A 16864-nucleotide genomic window follows, 5' to 3' on the forward strand; every position below is an offset into this window, starting at 1 on the left:
CACTCAAGTCAAGGGTCATACGTTGGATGTACTTTATTGTAAATGTTGAATGTCATAAACAGTTAAACATAGATGTTCTTATTTTATCTACTAAGTATTCATTACCCTATAACCTTTGACTTGCTTCGTAAAATACCACGGATTGAATTCACCACGTTCCCATTTACAACGGTCTAGCATATCGACTAATCTGTGTCAACTCTGACATTCAAAGTTCTCTCGGTCATATGCCCACTGCTAACATTTTCGATGAAATGTTTAAACTCATTTTATACAAACATGCAACACTCGTATTAACTAACAACAGTAAAGGCTGCCACTGAAGCTCGTTGGTTGGATAATTATTACTAAAGTCTGCGAACGGATTATACCTGCCTTTGACACGGTTCTATTGATTCCCATACGTCGTTATGAAACTGGTCTCACATGTGGTCCTGCTCTGAAGTGGTTTATGTATGTCATTACTGATCGCAGCCATAGAGTGTGTATATATTCTAATGAAATTAATGTAGGATTTGGTGTGCCACATATTATGTGCTAGTACCTGTGTTATTCAATATATATCTGAGATTTTTCAACTCTATGGTACATAACACGATAATTAAAGTGGCAGGGTTTGTTGGTGACCATCCGATTTACGAACCTTTTCCTTGTCAAAGTCAATTATCTGTCCTAACTACTGATATTTTGTCCTGATTACATGTTGTCCAGTGTTGAATGTCCCACTTCTTACTTTAACTAAAACCAGATAAAATCGAAATTATGTTACTTATTAATAAGTAATAATATGTCACCAGAACAGAACTGGCATTGTTCAATAATAATAATAATAATAATAATTACAGTGGAATTTCTTTCCGGTTTCGAACCTTTTTACACACAATCAGTGTCCATAGCCTAGTTGGTTTGAGTTCCGCATATGAAGCGCGAGGCCCGGGTTTGAATCCCGGTGGAGGCTGGAGTTTTTTGTCACTGATCTGGATTTTCCAACTCTTCACAATTTCAAATATATGTATATATATTTATATGCGGAACCTCAGCCAACTAGACTATGGAAGCTGATTGTGTGTCCAGAGGTTCGAAATCTATAAAGAAGGTCGTAGTTCAACTGTAGGCATTGATATAATATATATTTATTAGTTGGCCATTGTCGTTTATTTCCGTTTCATTTTACTATATATGTATATATATATATCTATATACATTTTTCTATAACTTCATTGCTATATATTCTTTGCTATAAAGTCATTGTGGTACACTCCTTGCAATATCTTACTAGTTATATATACCTTAATGCTATACGTTCATACTTACATACTTTAATTGCTATAATGTCAATGAGATCTTATACCGTCAATACTTGAAAGTCATTGTTTTCCATTCATTGCTATACACTCATTGTGGTACATGTATTGCTATAAAGTTGGTAATGCTCAAAGAAAGGTTTTGACCTATTTACTTTAATTGTTATCTTCATCGTCATTTACTGCTATATATGTCATTGATAAAGTTAAGATATTGCTATAGGTTAAACTGCTATAGATATACTTTGATAGGTAAACATCTTATACTTTCATTGCTACTTATTCATGTAGTCAAAATGGTCAGGTTTGACTGATATTAATTATATTGGTCAAAGGAAAACACATAACACAACATGAAACAACTAAGTCTCTGTAGTGTTACCGCCGATCAGATTCGCAGCGTCGTAAGTCGATTCGTCGTATAAAACACCTGAAAAATATGAAAATGAAAAGGATTGATATTATCGGTTAAAGATGTTAAACTTAACAGTCATTTCCCGCTGCAAGTGATATTGTCATTCTTCGGCAAAGATTTCCGAGTGTTTGTTTAACATTTACTGCACTAACTGGGCTGGGCAATGGGGATTGGGAAGGGGAAGGGGAAGGAAAGGGTTTTGCTGAAGTACGCGCATATAAGTCTTATATCTTACTAACTTAGTTATAATTTCCCATAAACCTTTAGTTTTGGTGGTTCAAGGTCAAGCAAGTTGATCAATGTTGACTATTTATTGAATATTATGACCAACGTTGGGCATCCTGCTATTGGGATACATATTCCTTATTCCAATCAGAGAGAATTTATTACTTGTCTTATGTCTAAACCCAAAGCATTATGACAATTTATTTTTACCTTCTTCCGTAAATGATCCAATAACTTATATTAAGATTTCACTTGATGAAAACAGTCGTGATAGAGATGAATATGATTATAAATAAAGGTAATGAGATGATAACGGCGGAAATGTACTGGTACTGATGATAGGGGATGGTGATGGTTGTGATGATGGTGGTTGTTGTGGTGGTGGTTGTGATGGTAGTGGATGTGATGACGGTGGTTGTGATGGTGGTGGTTGTGATGGTGGTCGTTGTGGTTGTGGTTGTGATGGTGGTGGTTGTTGGGTGGTGGTTGTGGTGGTGGTGGTTGTGGTGGTGGTGGTCGTTGTGGTTGTGATGGTGGTGGTTGTTGGGTGGTGGTTGTGATGGTGGTGGTTGTGATGGTGACGGTTGTAATGGCACTGTTATTCAATACGTTGTGCACAGATACCTGCAATACATGCTGTCATGAAACATGCGATAGAACCAGCAATCAACGCCCGCAATGCGACCGACGCGAGGTCACCTCTTCTCTCTGGCGCCATTGGTGTAAGCCCGCCCAACTGAATACCGATGGAGCTAAAGTTTGAAAATCCACACAAGGCGTAAGTGGCAATTATTTCAGATCGAATCTAAGAGAAAACACGACGCAAAAAAACCCGATCAATCTTGCATAATCATCCGTCTTTCCATGCATCCATCTTAACGTTAACTTTAAAATTTGTATGGAACATGTGTTTATCTTCATTAGACTACAATTCGTTTAAATTTAAAGATTATTCCAGTTGATTTTCCATTTATAATAACTAGAGCTTTTTGTTTAGTCACAAAGCAAAATCCTTCCTTCCAATCATTCATTTTGTTTACTTTGGACCAACTGCAGCATGTTCGTAACAAATATATATGGGCTTAAACACACTTTCCATAAATCCTTTCAGAAGGTTTTCCTTTTCTTGAAATATTCACGATAATTATTAACCACGGAGCGGGAAGTGAAATAGAAATATATCAATGCCTGATACCGTGTTGACCAAATTTTCACTCAGATACAGTACCAGTGACTCTCCTCGTGTAACTTTTAATCAATAACAGGACTGCATGCCAGCAAAATCCCAAGTTACCATAGTAACATAGCTCAAATTAAGCGCAGTGATTAAATGACCCGGAATTCAAGTTGCCTTTTTAATTTTCACTCCACAGGTCCCAGCTAAGCAGAATCAGTCCTTGCAGTAAAAATCGTATATATCAAAATGCACTTCTTAGTTGTGTTAAAAACGAAGTAACACTTGTACCTTTTAATGCACTTTTTAATTGTGTTAAACAGAAATGACAAAATCAAATAAAACTGTTAGCAAACGCCTATTAACCAAAGAGCCTGTGTAGGAGAATGTGTAAAAGTAAGTTGGCCTGACGTTTCGATCCTAGCAGGTCTTCTTCAGCAACAGTAACATAAGTGACAAAACACGCACTGAATCAAGACAGTTTGATGAGCAGAGTGAACACAAAGAGATAGCGGAATGAGTAAAAATAAAACAGAAATGAAAATGGAACCTCAAGCATACAAATACAGAGTAGATAAGGTGGATCACCCGAAGGAGCATCATGTTATAAGGGCATCAACTGATATTGGTCCTATATTTTAGAAATGACATTATACTAACTGCAAAACCAGAATTGATTTAAGGCGATTTCGATCATTTCGTTATGGTAATACAGTTATTTTCAAACTCAATAGTTTAACACAGAAGGTGAAATATAGACAAATATTGCGAAGAAATCTCAGCTGCGTCGGCCTGGTTACAATAAATCAGATATTACCTTACCGACATATAGTCTCCACTTTCATTTTGACGGTTTGTAATGTATTCCGCTAGTTTTCCATACGCAACGAATTCGTTCAGAAAAGTCTTATAGCCAAGTAATTCTGCAACGATACGGCAGTCCTTTACTTCAACACCCATGAGAAGTGCCAGGGGTACAAATACGTATGAACAGATAAACTGTGAGGAAAGTAGAACATTTGAAAACATATTATTGTAGAAAAGAAAACAAGACGGAAATGTTTCTCATTATTGCAAAGGAAGTTCGAGGTAATAAACTGCACTGTGGTGAATTTTAAGAATCCAATATATTTTTGTTTTCGATTGGTGTATGACCGATATGAAGACGATGGTCGGTAATCGATTGGCAATAGGTCGATAATCGTTCTCAAAATACTTCTATTTCACTGTTATCTTGTTCGAAGTAATGAGGATACATGGTGGCGTGGGGGGAGGTGAGGGTCTTCGCCTGTAATCTTAGTATGTAACTTCTTACATCAATCAATCAATCCATCAATCCATCAATCCATCCTACCATCAATCCATCCTACCATAAATCAATTAATAAATCCATCAATCCATCAATCCATCAATTCATCAAACCATCAATCCATCAATCCATCCATCCATCCATCCATCAATCCCTCCATCCATCCATCAATCAATCCATCAATCTATCAATCAATCCATCAATCCATCAATCCATCAATCCATCAATCCATCAATCCATCAATCCATCCATCCATCAATCCATCAATCCCTCCATCCATCCATCAATCAATCAATCCATCAATCTATCAATCCATCCATCAATCAATCAATCAATCCATCAATCAATCAATCAATCCATCCATCCATCCATCCATCCATCCAGCTATCCATCCATCCATCCATCCATCAATCAATCAATCAATCAATCAATCAATCAATCCATCCATCCATCAATAAATCCATCAATCCATCCATCCATCAATCAATCAATTGTGCTTGCACAATATGTTCTAACCTTCGTGATATAACATACCTATGTCTTATTGTTTTTCTGTCTATTTTAATGTTTCTACTTTGATGTTTAATATTATCTCTTTTAAGGTTTGATGGTATCGATTGATTGGTTAAAATAAAATAAAATTGGAAAATGTGACATTCTCTCGACAACATTAGTGTTGCTTACTAAACCTGATGTTCAACGTACATTTCAATGTACCTGGTCAAGTTGAAAATTTGAAATACAAAACAATGATGCATGTTACTTTTTCAAAGTCATTCTGACATTAAACATTAGCTGTAAACTATAAATTTGCAGTTTGATATCCTTTTCTGTCAGATTCTTGACTCTACTCACAAATAACTGGAACAGTTATTTAGTACTTACCCCGTCCCAATGCCTGATGAGAAGCAAGACTAAGGTATTAACATTTTTATAAAAAAACTGAATGACAAATGAAGGCTTCAAAAAGGGGTTCCCGTCGGGCCCCACCTGGAACTCGACGCCTACACCCAACTGCTACATCCCACATATGCACGTCTCTTGAAAGGAATGTTATTGATATTGTCATTTAGAACCATTTGGTCATAAAACCATCGTGACTAACCTCAAATGAGAGTTCGTCCCAACCTAAGAGACCTCCGATGTATCCCAGAATGCCATTCATCAAAGCCAGCAGTGCGATGAATGCAATCAAGTTACCGGCGATGTTAAGGGCTAACGGTATGGCGGTATAAGCACCGTATGAAGCAGCTTCAATGATATTTCTTTGTTCTCTGTAGATTTGGAGATAACGCAATTTTATAGGACGCGAATAATTTACCTTGCAAGGGTTGTCGATTGCATTATTCGCTCAAAATAAGGCTATTTGACACTATTTGGATGATGATCTCAACAGTATATGGCGATGTAAGCTCCGATATAGCTTTAGCTAAATTCCTTTGTTATCATCATAGGTATATTAGACAACAAACGTGATATTAATAGATCTGTATCTCTCATATGTTAAATTTCAACATTTGTTTAGATGATAATCTCAAGTGTCGACACACAAAGAAATGTCATCTAAGTTCTTCATAGGCACTAACAGTAACGACCACATACGAACCATGCGGTAGCTTTAGCATGCCACCATGTTATCGTTCCAATTGGGCTGTATTGGTACAGATGTTTAACTTTACACTTTACAGTAAAACAAATCATGTAAGAAGTAATACAGATTAAAAGTATGAACGACACTACAGAGATGGTACCTCATAAGCCACGGAAAATTTCGTCTCCTTGTTTGTAATCTTAGTATTTCCCAATTGCACTAGCTGCATTGCATTAGACCCTGGTAGAGTAACCTTTACTTCTTTACCCCCCTCCCCTTACAAAAAAGAGAGAAAAAACGGAAAATATACTCATTTTTAATTGATACTTTCAGACTTGGTGTTCAAGGTGGAGTTGTAATCAACAACTTAGATATTACTGTGGCCAAAAAAGAACTGAACAACAAACTATAAATGGATAAATCTAACTTTTATATATTTGTATATTTCGACAAAAAAGTCACATTGCAATCCTTTACCCTTTTGGTAGGTCCATTTTGTCAACATCTGCATGCCGTGACTTCTCAGTTTCTGGGTAGAAGAGTTTTGAAATAGCTAAAGCCGCTGGAGCAGACATCACAGATGCGGACAATAGATGAGAAGCACTAATTCCAAAAGCGATGAAGGCGCCAAGGACCCCGCCAGCAATGGTTGCAAATCCACCGGTCATAACGGCATGAAGTTCTGACTTGGTCATATCTTTTATCATTGGTCGTATCAGTAAAGGCGCTTCCGTCTGCAAAATAAGAACTACCGTGTTAACGAAGCTGGTTTCAAAGCGAACATTTTACTCCCTCGGAGTCGCTAGAGTTGTGCAATACCGAAGTGATGCACTTAGACACATTAAGACACATTCACTAAAGAATGAGAATTTCAAAACATAATCAGTTCAAAGTTTTCTCAGTGTTTTTCTCATTTCACATATAAACCACCTTGCAATTATATAGGGAACGCATTTCCCCCAGGACGGCATCCCCTGCATGGGGTAACAAAGGAAGGATCCGACCGGGTGCCAATTATTCTAGGTACGCCACTGCGATGCCGTGTAAACTATCGGACTTGGATAAAATTTTAAAATGAATTATTACACAAGCAAAACATCAGCAAACCATGTCATGATAATGTCACCTCTGGATAAAGAGAGGTTAACTTCTATGTTACTAACTTTAAAACTTAAAAGGGTTTACATGGTTGTCGTAGTAAGAACGAATTATTTCCGAATAGTTAATGTTTAATCTCAATTCACGAGGTGAATTATTTATTCGTAGGAAAGAAATGAATAAGATAGAGGGCATGTGTCTCTTCGAGTTTGAAGTATTCTACTCATTTCACAACATGAACTTGGTATAATAATTTTAATTGTCTTCTTTTCTCTTGCAAGCTGACATGTTCTACGTTTATAGCTCTTTTATTTATGTCAGCCATTTTGAATATTATTTTCGAATACAATTCGAATGCACTAATCTTCCCTTTGTATCCGTACATAAATCTGAGGCACCAGGCCAATAGAAAAGGCTTCAGCAGCTGCGAAATGCGCTCCAGCAAGGCTGAACCAATGTCAAACAATAGAGATTATTACAGCGGACAGGCAGTGCCTATTATGTAAAACTGTTCGGCACAAAAGGTTACATCCTACAGGACTTGCAATCTGCATGGCTGCACCGGGAATACTGCAGTCTCCCAGGGCTCTACTTTAGACACAGTGCCTAAGACGAAGAAGGTGACTGGTGGTGATTGGGAGAGGGGAATGCAATTATCCTTTTGAAGTACCAATACTGTTTACCTGTCCAACAAAGATGTTGCCAGCAGCATTCAAGGATTCAGGGCCTGATGTCTGCATTGTTTTCTGCATCAGCCATGCAATCTTTTTGATGATTACTTGCATCACCCCCAAGTAATAGAGAACAGATATCACGGTACTGAAGTATATCACAACAGGCAACACCTACAAAAAGATAATGCTCTTTTAGAATTGATCATAAAGTTCCGCCGTTATACTTCATAACATTATACATTTTCATGGCTAATCCTTTTCTTCGTCGTTCGTTCTAATTGCTTGCTAAATGTTCAACACTAACATCCAAAGATATAGTTGATTGTACACTACGTTTAGATGCATTCCTTAAAATCCACATTTACGATTTAAGTCATTTTCCACTTCCACAGTGACTAGAATTCCATAAGTCGATAATGTCAACGTTCTACCAAGATAGAATACGATAAAGGCGGCTCTTACTTTGAAAGCGAAGAAATGGTCCTGAAAACTATCCCCGAATACAAACTTGGCTCCTTCATCAGAAAAGTCGAGAAATATTTGGACGACGTCTCCCAACCATTGGAAAGCTCGAAAACCTACTTGGGTTCGGAGAATGACTAGTCCAAAAATGAATTGCAATGCGAAACCCCAAAGAACTGGTCTCCACTTAACCTAACATGCACGGGGAGAAATATAGAAAAACGTTGTGTCGAGTAACATAGAAATATAGAATTGTTCTCGATACGTGTTACATGTTTGACAATCTATCTATACCATGCAACCTACGTGAAGCATGTACGGCATCCTCGATCAACAAGTAATAGCAATCAAAGAGCAATTTGAACTGTCTGTATGCTTCGGCAGAAATAACGAACCACATATGTCTTGCAGGGGGATGTTCCGGAAAGGGTGTATTCCGGGCACGGGTATCATATTATGAATGGTTTTGTTTTACTACAAAGTACATTTCCCAGCTGGAAAACTTTACCATGCTGCTCGTGCGGGTCATTTCTCACTTCTGTATTTATGTCGGCAACTAGCATTACTATAGACGCTACGGTCTCGTCTTTGGAGAACTGGGTTCGTCATTGTTTTTTGTTTATATCATGATAACAAGAAGACTTTATAAGATCAGTTTGCCTTTAGCTTTATACTTTGGTTGCTACGGCCTTTAGCTTTATACATTAACATAGAGGGCAATGGTTCTCTGAAATGGGTGAGGGTGAATAAACTCAAAAACAGGAAGTCAGATAATAATTGATAAAAACTTATTAGACAAAGGAGTGATGGCTTAAACTTAAAAAATTCATAACATATGACACTATCATAGAGATATTATCTCAATGATTGTGGAGAGGCTTGGTATATAAACTCACTTGTCTGGGATATTTGGACGTCACGTAAGTAATGAGAATGAAGACAACTAGACCACCAGCAGATACCAGTTGTTTGGGGTTTTCACGACAAAGTACAACCACTACAGCAATAACAATAATCAGAAAGACAAGACAGAGGGTCCTGACAAAGAGAAGATATAAACAAAACATAGAAAAACAATTGAATTACAAGAATCTTACTTTATATAAGTTTTAATATTATTGTACGTGTTACTTAAAATTTGATAATTTATACAGTCACGTGCTTTAATTTGAATAAATTGCATATCTAGAATAATAAAATACATCTTTCTTATTGTTTAGTTTTTGGACATCCGTACAGTTGCCATACCTACTGATTAAGTCCAATCCCCTTAAATGAATAAAAAGAAGAAGATCTGTGCCATGGGATGGTAATTATGCAGTGATTGGGATAAGATAGAGGTGTTTTAGTACAATAGCCCGGCCTTTATATTACCCAGAAAAAACATCTTCAGTACCATCTGCTATACAGGTGACCCATGAGGCTTTCAATATACAATTAATACTGCCAATTGAACCCTGTGATGTCGGACAATAATCTATTCCAACCATAAATCAACTGAAGCAGTGAACTCCATTGTTGAAAGCAAACATATGAATGACTAGGAAATCTATTTATATGGCCTTACTGTGGTAGGCTATTCAACATAACAGATATAACAATGCACATGTATGAAGAAGTTTCTGGGTTGTATGTGTTTGAATGACTGCCATTTTCTGCTACTTTCGTCATTTTTTATTCGATTTGACTGGAATTTCGTGAGTGGTTTTTGTAAGTTAAGATGTCATTGATGCGATCATACTTTGTAAATGTGAAGGTCATTTGATGTTACTAGAGGTCATTTTTTGAAAACGTAAATATGGTAATCCTCCTAGAGTACCAATCATAAATTCCAATCATAAATCCCTGAAGCAGTGAATTTTATTGATGAAATCAAACACATGAATGGCTAGGAAGTCTTTGATATGGCCTTGTTGTGATATGCTACTCAACATAACAGTTGGACAATGCACATATATGAAGAAGTGTTTGGGTTGTAGCTCAGCTTAGCTATATCGATCGTGCGATTCTGCCGAAATTCTGTCACTTTGTGCTACATGTGTTTGAATGACTGCCATTTTCTGCTACTTTTGTCATTTTTCATTCGATTCGGCTGGAATTTGGTGAGTAGTTTGTAACACGTGAGTTAAGATTTCATTCATGTGATCATACTTTGTAAATATGATGGGCATTTGAGGTCACGAGAGGTCAGTTTCTGAAAACGGTGAAATGGTACTCCTCCTTGAGCGTTTGTAAAAATATGCTGATATGTTATGGATATAACGTTTGAATGGTGGTGAACCAAACTTGTTAAGGAAAGTATTTTTGATGTTATGTGAGGAAGACCAAAACAGAGCCTTCTGTAGAGTTTTCAGATATAATGAAATATAGGCCACAGATCATATGCAATTACCACGAAATTCGTTTTTCAATTTTAATTTATGACCAAGACGCGTTTTCGTGTAATTAGTAAAATTTGTTTGATCTTAATTTTCCCGTCATTTTGAGAAATAATTCCACTCGTGGGAGACTTGATCAAGTCAAATTGTTACTTATTATTCAGGCTTCCTATCTAGTTGTCATTCCTGTACAAGGACTACTTGCAGATTTGCAATTTGAACTTTTCCACAACTGTGTGTTTAATACGACATGTGAGAATGGCCTATATTTTTGGAACTGATTCCGACTTCAACTTTTCGCTGTGGTACTTCGATTGTAAACAATTTTCACACCGTTCTGATATTGTATGGGTGCAATTTTCGTGAGCAATTTTAGGTCACTACAGTTATTACATGATATCCACAACAATTTAGCAGATTAAGCAGAGGAATACTTATACTTATATGAGCTTTTGGTAGACGCTCTATTTGTAATTGCCAAGAATATGTTCTTTCTCCGTTTGTTTTAAATGTTTTTTAGTCTGCTAAGAAAGAGCAAAAAGCAAGGGAAAAAAGGAGACTAGAGGCGACAAAATCACACCGTTATCTAGCTTATGTCTGATATTTTTTCGTAAACAGAGGCAAGGACAAAACTGCTCAGAAATATTGTCGATCAAAACAATTTTTCAAATAGAGGCTTGGCTGTGCTTTTGCTGCTGCTGCTTCTGCTTTGTCAATTTGGTGTATTTCCCATATAATGAATTACTTCGAATCAGTTTTATCATGTGAAACTGTTGCTCTGAGTTCTCTCTAGTTCCGCTGACTAGCTGCGGTCTTTGAAATCACGGATAACTCTTTTGAGGAATCTCTGACGGACACTTATGAGCAAAGTACTTGCACATTCCCGCATTTCACACATAGTGTGACATATTCGAACTAACTACGTGTTTTACCACTCATAACTAACATATTGTATCCACGATATGTTGCGCTATACCGTTCATTTGGCAACTTTACACACATCTGGTCGTTAATCAATACGAAAAATTCCTGGATTTTTTTTTCAATCTTTCCGCTACACTAAGTCTAAGCGTTGAGCGTTAGTACAATTACATCCGATTCTCCAAAATACAATATACTGGTCCTGCAATTTGTCTCATAATTATTGCAGAAAAGAGATTTTTAAACATATTTCACAATTAGCTCATAGATTGAGGTATATTACAGCGCTATACATTTTTTTGAGATCTGTAAACAGGATAGACCACGTGCATTAGGACCAAGGACCGAGATTGATATCTACGGCTCTGTTAGGATGTGACAGCGCCCTCTGTTTAAAACGTTAAAGATCCAAATCAGACTATATATAACACGAGTACGACGACGGACTCACTATACATCTACCATACAAATATTGCAATACTTTTGAAATTTAATATTTCGATTTTTTTTCAATCAGCACGCTTTGGCTTTTCATGTCAGATAGTCTTGTCTCAACTTAGTGTTTAAATGGGATGTAATGGTACACCCCATCCAATAAAACTTGATGCAACCTTACATCAATCTCTTCTCCATTACCAATTAAGAAGTAAAATTTGGTCTTTTCACGTAGTCATATCGGAAATACGCTTTTACTTTTGATGACGCTGGTGTCACCCTCCTTTTACCCGCTGATCAAAAGCTCTATCACACTTAATGTTAAACGTTAAAAGAAGCTGATAACTGCATAGCTTTGAATAATTGGCTTACCATTTCACCTTGCTACCCATGTTCTCCGAGATCATTGTAACAGGGCGTTGTAAGATGTTATTCCATATGGCCTCTCCGTGGAAATCTCTGATAAAGGTGTACACGGCAGCACATACTGCGAGGCCAGTCAAAATCAACATCACTTTGGCTTCCTCGAAATCTCTGCTACATGCGTATATCAGACCAGCCAGATAAAGCAGTAAGGCAAATAGCAGTATCGCCCGTTTGACGATCACTTTATGCTCTTTAACCGCCTCCAGTACCGGCTGAATAACGCTATCGATGTACTAGTTTAATGTTAAAACGAAGAATTAAATAAATAAATATACTATTCCAATGAGTGTGAATTCATTCCTTAGAGTGTCGGATATGAAGATATAGTGAATTCAGTCTTTTTCTCAGATTGCAAATGAAGGATAACTTTTTAATAACCAATTCCGCCTTCGCCCACCTCACTGCCTGGGGCTTTACTAAATATCCGCTGAAATCCGCTGAATTCCTTTTAGAAATGTATTTGTATGCATTAAAACGTAAAGTTTAGTTCACGGAGGCTGAACTTAAAAGAAATGGGAATTAAAGACACGTTTCATTACAACTAAAAAGAACTATATTTCTTTTTGCATTTTCAATGCTTTTGTTACATTTAAAGCCAATAATTTTGAATTGTTTTCCCCGTTAATCAAATACAATTTATATTACTAAATTATAATGGTAAATATCCGTGAAATTATTAACATACTCTACAATTCCAAAGTGTGAGAAATTATCTGTTTTAGAGTCTCCAGTTTGATGACTATTTAGAAGAATCATGAAGTTTCATCTGTTTTCAGAGCTGTTAAATAGACATCATTTTAGAAAAGGGATTTCACTCTGAGCAAAAGACCAAATCCAATATTCGACAGAATTATCATTGTGAACACTCTCAAAGAGTAAAATTTCACTCCTTGGAGTTAAGAAAATTGTGCCATGCGAAGTGAATTATTATTTTGTATATTGACAATATATACACCGGTAATTCTACGAAACTTTATGTTAAAAAGTTAACGTTATATATTTGAACGGTTAGGGAGGGGCATTTGAAGGAAATGGAAGGAAGAAAAAACAGACGTGGGAGCTAGGGACGGGCAAGAAAGGGAAAAGCAAGGGAGGAAGGAAAGAAGCGGCGGAAACGACTGTATATTGAAAAGTTGAACTACATGCACGTTAACTTACCTTCCACATTATAAACTGTACACCGTGCTTGTCAACTTCGCTATTTGTCAAGCAGTCGTCGCCAGCTCCAGGTGTTTTTTCTGGATCATTTCTCTTAACGTCGCTGACGTCATTTTCTGGATCAAAGCTTGGATTGTCAAATCCCTTGCCGTGCTTCCAAATCGAACCGGAAAAGGTACCGTTAAGAGGTGAGTAAATAACAGAAGGCAAATCGTTTGTCATGGTCATGAATTATACATGCAGTGAACGTGTGCAAACTGTTGGGCGTTACAAATAATGAGTGAACCATTGTCTTATAGATTCCGTCATTGATGACGTCATAAGATGTTCTTCCAACAGATTTCGTACATACCCGACATTGATTAAATTGTCAGTTAAATAAACCTTCATGTTTACTTACTTATAATTATGGTGCATGTAAAACAAACGTTCATTCATATCATTAAAAAGTAATACTATGTAACCAATATTAAAATGTGTTATGGATCAAGGCGAAATTACATATACATTAAGAGCAATCACTTGTAACCTAGATCCACTGAGTATTAGAACTACAGGACGGGTCCAGTTTCTAAATCCGTAGGTTTAGCATTTCATGTTGTAACACCAACATTAAATTTGTATACAATTGAACCTCGAACAGAACTAAACAAAGTGTCACATAGCTCATAACCTATATAATCGTTAGCTCTGAAACCATCGAACAGTTGTTTTTTGAGTGTAGGATTAACACTAGCAGGGAGCTCTGACACATGTGTTACAGAAAACGTAGTAGTAAATAAATTGAGATACTCCGCCATCGTTTTTCACCCCTGTATTTCCTTATAAACATCTACATCGTTCCTCAGTTCTGGTTTTATCTTACTTTTATGGTTCCTTATTTGTACTGCGTAAAAGAAATACGTTTTTGGTCGCCATTTTAGAAACACGGCAAAACACTCACTCACGAACATCCGAGTGAAGCGAATAACCGTGTAAGTTGGCTTCATGGTTAAGCCTAAATGAACGCGCTTCGTGAAATCGTATTTTCAAAACGTGTGCAAACGTGCGTGCCTGTATGTTCACTCTTTTGTATGTAAGAAGTATAGGAGTCATGAATCTGCCTTCCAAGCTATACAAAATCTTTGTATTGACTAGACCAAGGTTTCACTTTGTGCAGTTCCACAAAACGAAAACATGTTTATGAAAACACAAGTTAATGTGTTGTGTTAAACAGTTAAACTGCTTTGAGACTTCAAATGGATGTATTTAGCCATCAATAATTACGAACTAGTATATTATAGAAGTGATCAACTCATGATATCGCCTTGCAACTAGACTTGTCAAGTTTCGCCGAACTAAATAAGACCGATGCGAAAGCGCTATCTGTTAATTTGTCCACGATTTGTGAGCCCATACTTCCATGATTTTAGAGTTCAGAAAGGAAGCCTCATAATTTTCCATGTTCAGTTGATATAATTGATGATGGATGTAGCCTATAGATTGCATGTGATAAGGATCGTCGTGAGTTCCATTTGACACGTACATTTGTTTGGACACGTACGTGGTTTTATTACAATATGTCTGTTCGACTCGCTTGGTTTACCCACTCTACAAGTGTAATGTACAATGTGCTGTGTGCAATGTTCTAAGTACAAAGTAATATGTGCAATGTTCTAAGTACAAAGTAATGTGTACAATGTTCTACATGTGTGCATTGTTCGATTTGTACTGATCTTGTTCTTTGTGCAGTGTTATATGTGCAAAGTTATATGTACAATCGATGATATGTACCATATTCTATGTGCGATGTTTACAAACAATGTTCTGCATATATAATATTTTGTACAACGTTCTACTTGTATGTGCTATTTATAAGATGTTCAACGTTTTATGTGTCTTTCTCATTTAGGTACATCTACAGTGTATGTGTTGAATGTCTATACTAAGTGTTGAAGGTTGTTTTTCCGTAAAAGATATTATCAACAAATTTTTAACGTTTAGCCGGTCAGTAGAGCACAGTAAACGGACAGCATAGTAAGGTGCAATTTCATTTCCTAAATAATAAATTAATTAAAATTACCGTTGAAGCACAACTACCGTTGTGCCTGGGTTAACTACAGAACGATATTTGTATCGGGCTCTGTGTGAAACGACTGACCAAATTGATCTGGTTAAACTAATGTTTGCTACTTAACGTGTACCGTTAACACAATCGACTTGTAGTGGGAGTACAACAGTACATAGTTCGAGTACATTAGGCTCGTATTGCTATGAGTATGAATAGGAGTAAAAGGCTCATGCGTTAGTACTGGTACTAATTGATCTTGCTCTGCATATCTACACTGGACTTATAACAAAAAGCATTAAAACAAGTAAAACCTATGAGTTTGAGTACAGGCAACTATGCTAAATTACGAGTAAACGATTGTTTTTGGTGTATTACATGTCTTACTAAATGTGTAAAGTAACTAGAGCTACGTTTCACAATACAGACCAACGCGTAAGCTTAGGCCTCTAAGCTTTTTACAGCAGATGTATAAAACAAGCTTATACTTGCCTATTAAAATCGAGACGACAGCTTTAATCGATAGCCATTAAACATATTTTGGCCCTATAACTAACTCTGTTGTTGGTTTTGCTTTTTCGGTGGAGGCGAGGCAAGAAGATTATTTCATAGCTTTCTAAAAGGTATTGAGCTAGTTATATTTAAGCTAGTATTGAGCTAGTTATATTTAAGCTTATTTACTTGGAAGGACTGGACATGGCAACTCTAGCTACTTTAATATTGTAAAAAGAAAATTAAAATCTTTCGAAAAGCTTACGTATGATTGCTGTCCTGTGTCGGTTTTATCGTTTCCACTCATTTTGCTTAAGATGGAACGCTTAACATGCACAGACGTATGCGATCTGCTCCGGATAATTGAAAGGACTATACGTTAACACTGTGTGCCCTGCTGTACACTGAAAATCTTGTATAAGGAACCTTAATGTGCATATTACCATCGTTCACTGTTTATTGACAATTTATAGTATTTATGATAGGATCTTGATTTAAGTTTAAATTTACAACAGTTCTATTTTGAAGTACTCCTTGATGGTGGTAACAGGCAAACGATCTTGCAGTTAAGTAAATACTGCTTGTATTGCTAAGTATACATGTTGGACCCGATGTTATGTTTGCTAACCTTTCCATCGAGGCTGTATATGAGACACTGTGATCTTGGTTATCGTCACTCCCTGTTGTATACCTTTAATACCAGATGCGCTTTACAACACTCTACTTCTTAAAGGGGCTCTATAAAGTGCTCATTT

At 36.7% G+C, this 16864-nt stretch overlaps 1 protein-coding gene across 2 annotated transcripts; it reads right to left on the reverse strand.

Annotated features, from left to right (window-relative positions):
• Positions 1-18: 18 nt before the first annotated feature.
• LOC139966935 (solute carrier family 28 member 3-like) lies at positions 19-16535 on the reverse strand. 2 transcript variants are annotated; one of them, XR_011792811.1, is made up of 11 exons: positions 16375-16535; positions 13571-13723; positions 12359-12645; positions 9149-9290; positions 8253-8444; positions 7800-7961; positions 6496-6752; positions 5533-5701; positions 3941-4117; positions 2569-2696; positions 19-1734 (listed from the first exon to the last, which is right to left on the reverse strand). XR_011792811.1 is itself a non-coding variant. In XM_071970435.1 (11 exons), exons 1-11 carry the CDS (start codon positions 16414-16416, stop codon positions 1667-1669), a joined length of 1830 nt encoding a protein of 609 aa, XP_071826536.1. In that variant the 5' UTR covers positions 16417-16535; the 3' UTR covers positions 19-1666. The 2 variants fall into 2 exon arrangements, 1 of the variants encoding a protein (XP_071826536.1); XM_071970435.1 differs by having other exon boundaries at positions 2569-2749.
• Positions 16536-16864: the final 329 nt, after the last annotated feature.

This window comes from Apostichopus japonicus, chromosome 1 (genome assembly GCF_037975245.1).
Source record: "Apostichopus japonicus isolate 1M-3 chromosome 1, ASM3797524v1, whole genome shotgun sequence".
NCBI lineage: Eukaryota > Metazoa > Echinodermata > Holothuroidea > Aspidochirotida > Stichopodidae > Apostichopus > Apostichopus japonicus.

Coding starts and splice junctions, on each gene's coding strand:
- LOC139966935 (XM_071970435.1), bottom strand. CDS start 16,416: ATGAGTGGAAACGATAAAACCGACACAGGACAGCAATCATAC. Junction 12,646..13,570: donor TACAGTTTATAATGTGGAAG/GTAAGTTAACGT, acceptor ACATTAAACTAG/TACATCGATAGCGTTATTCA. Junction 7,962..8,252: donor ACCATTTCTTCGCTTTCAAA/GTAAGAGCCGCC, acceptor ATCTTTTTGTAG/GTGTTGCCTGTTGTGATATA.